The 7,416-nt window shown below is 43.1% G+C and overlaps 1 protein-coding gene across 1 annotated transcript in view; it reads right to left on the bottom strand.

Moving 5' to 3' along the window:
• smc3 (structural maintenance of chromosomes 3) overlaps positions 1–7,416 on the bottom strand; it is a 77,272-nt gene that overhangs the window by 37,110 nt on the left and 32,746 nt on the right. Inside the window, exons 16-18 of the mRNA XM_063198461.1 lie at positions 2,287–2,447; positions 433–574; positions 1–64 (exon numbers count right to left, since the gene is read on the bottom strand). The exon at positions 1–64 is cut by the window's left edge and continues 87 nt beyond it. Of these exons, the coding sequence (XP_063054531.1) occupies positions 1–64; positions 433–574; positions 2,287–2,447 (367 nt within the window). The remainder of the gene's footprint in view (positions 65–432; positions 575–2,286; positions 2,448–7,416) is intronic.

The raw sequence follows: 7,416 nt of genomic DNA, 5'->3' as shown, positions 1-7,416 counted from the left end.
CGTGCTTGAAGGCCTTGTCAAAGTTGGGGCTGTAGCGCAGCTTGCTGATCATGGGGATGGCGTCCTGTGAGGGACACACGGGACCAAAGCGTGTTGACGCGTGTATGTAATATTACAGCTGAATGGATGCAGCTCAAGCAGTTAGTTGTCCATGAAAAACCCTTCAATCAAACAGTGCTGTGTGTGTGTGTGTGTGTATGCAAGTCCTGCGTTGATCTCGGGGTAGGCGGCGTGTGTGTGTGTGTGTGCCCCTTACGTTGGTCTCGGGGTAGGCGGTGTGTGTGTGTGTGTGTGTGTGTGTGTGCCCCTTACGTTGGTCTCGGGGTAGGCGGTGTGTGTGTGTGTGTGTGTGTGTGTGTGTGTGTGTGTGTGTGTGTGTGTGTGTGTGTGTGTGTGTGTGTGTGTGTGTGTGTGTGTGTGTGTGCCCCTTACGTTGGTCTCGGGGTAGGCGGTGTCGCGCACGTCCAGCTTGCTGAGGGGCAGGAAGGTGACCTCTCCCGGCAGATTCATCTTGTTGAACTCAGACAGGATCTTGGTGCTCACCTCGTCAGTCTCCACGATGTGGTAGAACAACCTGGAGGGAGGAGGGAGGGAGAAGGGAGGGGGAGAGAGAGAGAGAGAGAGAGAGAGAGAGAGAGAGAGAGAGAGAGAGAGAGAGGGGACGAGCGAAAGAGCAAAAAAGCGAAAGAGACAAGAGAAAGACGGAGCAAGAGAGACAGGACGAGAAGATGAGTTAAGTTAAAAAATATGGATGGCAGAGAAAGCTACTAATAATTTATAATAATTCAATAATTTTTTGACCCCATGGGAACCCTGAATAATAATAATAATAATAATAATAATAATAATAATAATAATAATAATAATAATAATAATACTTGTATTGATATATTCATATATTTTTTTAAAGGGACACTGTGTGAGATTTTTAGTTGTTTATTTCCAGAATTCATGCTGCCCATTCACTAATGTTACCTTTTTCATGAATACTTACCACCACCATCAAATTCTAAGTATTCTTTATGACTGGAAAAATTGCACTTTTCATACATGAAAAGGGGGATCTTCTCCATGGTCCATGGAATTTCCAAAAGTAGCAATTTTTAGCTGCAAAAATGACTCTACTTGGACCATACTAGAAAAGATTTGTTTATTGCTTAGTAAACTTTCATGTAAATATCAAATTTGGCGATAGCCAACCCAGTTTCAATGAGCAGCATAGTTGCAGTACCTTTTTTGACCATTTCCTGCACAGTGTCCCTTTAAGTAAATTTTGGGGGCTTTTTGGGTCTTTAGTATGGCTGGACAGTGTGAGAGGAGACGGGAAACGAGCAGGCCAGAGAGATGGGCTAAGGGCTGGGAAATGACCTCTGGACGCGAACCGGGATCCCCATGGGCATGCAAGCCCAAATGTGGGGGGCTTTACGGGGAACCCTAAATAATAATAATAATGAATCGTGCAAAAATGGGCTAGTCGAGGGCGTGCTGAGGCAGGTTATAAAACAGAAAGCCGCTCAAACAAATAAAGTGCGCCATTCACCCCACTTTCCGATTTCCGATCTAAAATGACTGAACCTGGTCTGTTGAATGCGCACAAAAAAAAAAAAAAAAAGGAAAAGGTTGTCTTTTCTTTGTACGATGATGATGATGATGTGTCATGCAGTCCCTGCATGATGTTTCGTAATCTTTTCATTCACAGAGTTCCGGCCACCAAAGCACACTCTACGACACACACATACACACTTTCTCTACGACACACACATACACACTTTCTCTACAACAGACCAGTGTAAGTAGTAGTAGTAGTAGTAGTAGTAGTAAGATAAATGCACATAAATAGACCATTCGGCCAATCATGACGTACAACACAGAGCCTTCCTGCAAGGTGTTTCATAACTTTTTCATTCACAGGGTTGTGAACAAAGCACAATGAGTTGCTCGCCAAACTGCCATTCAGCCAAGATTGCACCCGCTCTGTATGACACAGCCACACGCACAAATAATGCTTCTACAAAACACATACTCACACAAACACCTAGTTCCGGCAGTGACCTCAGTGCAGGTATATAATGCTGGCTCTCTCTCTCTCACACACACACACACACACACACACACACACACACACACACACACACACACACACACACACACACACACACACACACACACACACACACACACACACACACACACACACACACACACACACACACACACACACACACACACACACACACACACAGGTGTAGAATGCTCATTCAAAGCTTCTCGGATTCTACTCTTTACCTAGTTCCGGCCGTGACCTCCACACAGGTGTAGAAGGCAGGCTCACACTCGAAGTTGTTCATGACGATGCCGTGGTAGCCGTTGATGACGTGCTGGTTGATGCCCTTGCGGCGAAAATGCTCCAGCACCTTGTTGATGCTGTCTATGCCGTTCAGGATGGCCTGGTGGAGGGGGGAGAGGGAGAGAGAGAGAGAGAGAGAGAGAGAGAGAGAGAGAGAGAGAGAGAGAGACAGAGAGAGACAGACAGAGAGAGAGGCCAACTTAAAACCGACAATACATGCTATTTTTCAAGTTTCCAGCATGCCTAAGATTTTTGGGACACACACACACACACACACACACACACACACACACACACGAGGGGCGAGCGGGCCTGGGCCCAGGGGCAAATGCCCTGTTCGCCCTGCCACCAGCAGGTATGGTGCTATAGTCCGTGTGTGTGTCCGTGTGTGTGTCTGTGTGTGTGTGTGTGTGTGTGTGTGTGTGTGTGTGTGTGTGTGTGTGTGTGTGTGTGTGTGTGTGTGTGTGTGTGTGTGTGTGTGTGTGTGTGTTACGGACACCTTCCGCCGACTGTAACTGCAAAAAAACATGATTTTTATATTGTTTCAAGTGAATGCATGACAGCCGAGGCTTTCATGAATTCCTTGTAACAATAAATAAATAACAGGGTATCTGCACATTTTTCATCACCCAATGTAATACTTTTTAATACCATTTTCAAGACCTCCAACATTAAAATTAATACCACTACACGGGTGTGCATGTGTGTGTTACATGGTATAATGTTGCTATTGTTATTACATTGCTATAATGTAATGTAATACATACATTCACACTGCTCACTGTGTTATTTTATTCTCATTGCCTGCTCCCTAGTCACTTTCTGCACCAGATGTTTGTCATTACTTGTCAAAAAGGTTTCTGTATGTTGCGGGAGTTTTCATGAAATCGGCCCCTTCCTTAGATAATTCATTATAATTTCAAATCAAGTAGCCAGCATCTGTGTAACTCCATGTGCTAAAATATTCTTTCAGTTGATCTGGCTGCTGCATAGGTGGGCCCAAACTCTAATACCCTAGTCATTTTTGTGCTTAATTTAACCATAGAGATGACAACAAAAAAGAGTGAGGTGGCGTGCACACACACTACCCATTAGTTTAAAACATCATTAACCAAAAACTCATCCAAAACTGAAACAATTTAAAAATTGTGTATATTTGAAAAGTTTGATGACATTTCATGAAATACCTTAAATATAAAAATTAAAAATGGACCAACAATTCATCTTTTATAATGGATAAATATTGGATTGCAGTGCACCTTAGTCTAGGAGAGATAACACCTGTGGCGTCAAAAGGGTTAAAAAGGAACGACTGCTCAGCTCTGGACTGCTCCTCCTGTTTGTTCCCCCCAGCTCCATCATAGAGACAGTAGTAGGCGTTCTACTTTCAGTTTAGCAAGTCGTTCTTCAGAGTGGGAGCAAAGAAACAGCAGCAGTGGAACTTGATATGAATTCCACAAACATTTCCCTAACCACGGACACGCGGCGACTCGAATAGCGATGCAAACACCACGCGGTTACCGATTTGGACATCCTCGCATATCCTCATTGCGACATTTAGCCTCGTAGAAAACACTCAGTTACTCGCCCGATTTATGTTACATTTTACACGCATTTCCACCGCTTGCAACTTCACAACACTCGTGCTCACTTCGGATTGCATTAGCATCTGACAGCATCAAATAATACGCCACGAAGCTCGAGGACACTTTGAAGTAGCATATTGTATGAATGCATTCATCATGCATTCATGAAATTATATGCGTTAGCAAACACAAACCTAAACGAGAGGGCATGGCTAACATTAGGAGAAGGAGCATTATAGAGCACAAGCAGGCTAGATAACGAGATAAAAAGTTTGAAAACAATGCAGTCATTTTAAGACTTACACTTTCGACGAATAAACTGGCACCACAGATATAGCTTCCACGCTGCATATTGGTTGATGAAATTTAACAAGTTTCACTTTCAACTGTACTGCGGTCAGTCACACGCACTGTGGTGGATGGGATTTAGCCTACTAAGCCAGCCATCGCCATCATCCAGAAGGGGGATCCGAACGACAGGGTCTGCTACCCCGGCGGGCCTGTCACTATCGCATATCTGCCAACCTTTAAATGTTTTTTTGTGTAGCAACTTATCGCGGCGCGGCAATTCACGGCGCAACAACTTGGCATGGCAAAGCAACGGGGTCGCCAGCGGGCCCATCTGAGAGTCTACTTTGTTTTGCATAGTCTGCCCTACACCTAGGGTTGCCAAATGTCAACAGGGAAGATATGAGACATTTCATTCAGGGAGGGGGTCCACCCCCAGAAAAAAATGCTTTTCTTAGATGCAATTTCCTTCATTTTAATGCATTTTAGCCTAACATCCCGTGTATCTGGCAAATAGTTTATCTTGCTCTTCACAGTACTTTGAACTACCATAATTTATTAAACTTTCATGGAAGATGTTTTTTTTTTTGTTTCACACCATAACACCAATAAAATGCTATGATATAGTGTGCTGGAATTCAGGCCTCTAAATTAACTTTATTGATCACCAGCCAATATGGCTGTTAATCTAAAGGGGGATTCATACTTGGCGTGACTGGCGCTACCCTCCTTCATACTTCACTCGCGACCTCACTCGCGACCTCACTCGCGCCGTCACGTGACCCAAAATGACGTCACACGCCGTGGCGCGAGCTGCCGTGGCGCGACGTCGTGCACCCCACATTTTTTGTAACTTGTCGTGCGCCACCAGCGACCATGCAGGTAGGCAGACAAAGCAGGAGTTGCGAAGAGAGGCTACAACTACTGTAGGCTACTACAGAATGGATCCTGCATCATTTTGAGGATAATAAAATGTCCTAGAGAGTTATTTTATCTTCTCTCTTAAATGTTGTTCAGTGAAGCAATTGTTTACTTTGTTCAGAAGCACGTTGTGTTTGGCGATCTATTTATAAATTCTGCCGCCAGAACAATGCTCTCACATGGTCTTGGAATGATCTGGCAATGTAGGCTACAACAAAAAATATATGTTTCAATGTGGTAAGTCACAAGTCAGACGTTCAGTAGCCCTACAGCAGCCGTGTTTGGCTTTCTATTTTATACATCCGTAGAACTCACGCTGCGAGTTGCGAAAGATACTGCCGTTTCTCTCATGAACAGCAGAGGGCACTTCCGACAATGCGAGCGAAAGCCTGTAAGGGCGCTTTTGAAGTATGAATAGTCTGGCGCAAGTGATGACGTCATTAATGGTTCTCGCGCCAAACGCGCCAAAGTGCGCACGTGAAGTATGCAGAGCCCTTTACTATTCAAACATACCACCAGTCTGGCTAGTAAGTGGCTATTAAGTTATCCTATGTACCAGCCAAACAGAGCATTTGGTCACTTGGGGGGTGTTAAGGAGCTGGAATTGAGTATGAAATTGAAGCATTTGCTGATTATTTTTTTGGCTGTAGAAGGTACATGTAGGAAAATGTATAATTTGATTATATAATAAGGCATTTCAGTGATTTTTATGAACAAAAAGTTTAATTGTAATGATTCTTAAATCATCTCCCCCAATATTAATAAGATAATATTAATAGGATAATATCAGGTTAATATTATTACCTTGGGGGCTAACATCAAAATCACACTTTCAGCATTCATTCAGTACAAAATGCGTCATGTAGTGGCTCTACTGAGGGACGGGGGCTAATGGCAAATGCTTTTGGAACTTCCACGGTAACTTTTGAGTGGCATCGCTTATTTATTTTTTTACTTCTCTGCATAATAGTAGGCCTATCTACCCTCATCTGCCGCCATGGGTTGGGTATTGTTGAGAATTGGTTTTATTAATAGATTGCCATACGTGATTACGGATAGTAGTCGTGGAGTGATGCATATTTGGACGCACGACCTGTTACACCTGTTCACAGAATGGGCCACGACTCAGGGGGGAACAGTATTCCTATACGGTGTCATGGTAGGTTACGGATGTAGACATATTACTCCGAGCACAACCGTTAGAACCATCGCTTTATTTTCCCGAGTTAAAATGATCCCACGCAAAGGGAAACCGAATTTAGTTTGCTGCTAATCTGCTAATTTATAGCGCAGTCATCGACACATTTTCTCATTAGGAAGTAATCTCGTTTCGGTCCAATATCAAAACAAGCAACAACATATTGCCGTCAAATACGGCGAAACATTGGGTGAATCATTACGACAGACCTCGGCCTTTAGGCTATTTATTTTCATAAGTTTACGGATTTAGCAACTGGACGCAATTCACTATTCCCATACAGGCTACCTTTCTCAAAATCCATTTACCTTTGAAACAGTGATTTTTTTGACGGTGCTCACTTATAAAACTACAGCGACAGTACCAAGATGGATAATACATGATGACAGGAGGACACTTGTGTCAGAGATTATAGGAGTACAGTGAGTCCAATATGTATTTGATCCCTTGCTGATTTTGTTGGTTTGCCTACTAACAAAGACATGATCAGTCAATAAATGTTATGATAATATGTATTCTAATATGGAGAGACAGAATAGCAAAAAGAAAATCCAGAAATTAACTTAAGAGAATATATATTAATTTATTTCCATTTCATCGAGCAAAATAAGTATTTGATCCCCTGCCAACTGATTACAGTTCCGGGCCCACAGACCAGATGGGCACTTCCGATCAACTTGTCATCTCAATTAAAGACACCTGTACATACTAACATGCATAAAAGACACATTGAATCAGCTGAATCAATCCATAGTACGAGTGAATCAGTCACACTCCAACCTCACCAGCATGGGGAAGACCAAAGAGCGGTCAAATGATATCAGGGACAAGATTTTAGACCTGAACAAAGATTAAATGGGCTGCAAAGCCACAAGAAGGAGACTGGGTATTAATGACCCAGCTGGTGATGCATTTCTTCCAAAATGTGAGGAATACAAAATGACTATCCATCAGCCTGTCTGGTGTTCTATAAAATATTTGACCTTTTGTAGGGATTCAATAATCATGAGAACAGAAAGAAAGCACCCTAGACCTGTACGGGATGAACTAGACAATGATATCCAAGCTACTGGGAC

Source organism: Engraulis encrasicolus, chromosome 1, assembly GCF_034702125.1.
Source record: "Engraulis encrasicolus isolate BLACKSEA-1 chromosome 1, IST_EnEncr_1.0, whole genome shotgun sequence".
Taxonomy (NCBI): Eukaryota; Metazoa; Chordata; class Actinopteri; order Clupeiformes; family Engraulidae; genus Engraulis; species Engraulis encrasicolus.
The sequence above is the reverse complement of the archived record's forward strand: the minus strand, read 5'-3'. Positions and strand labels throughout refer to the sequence as shown.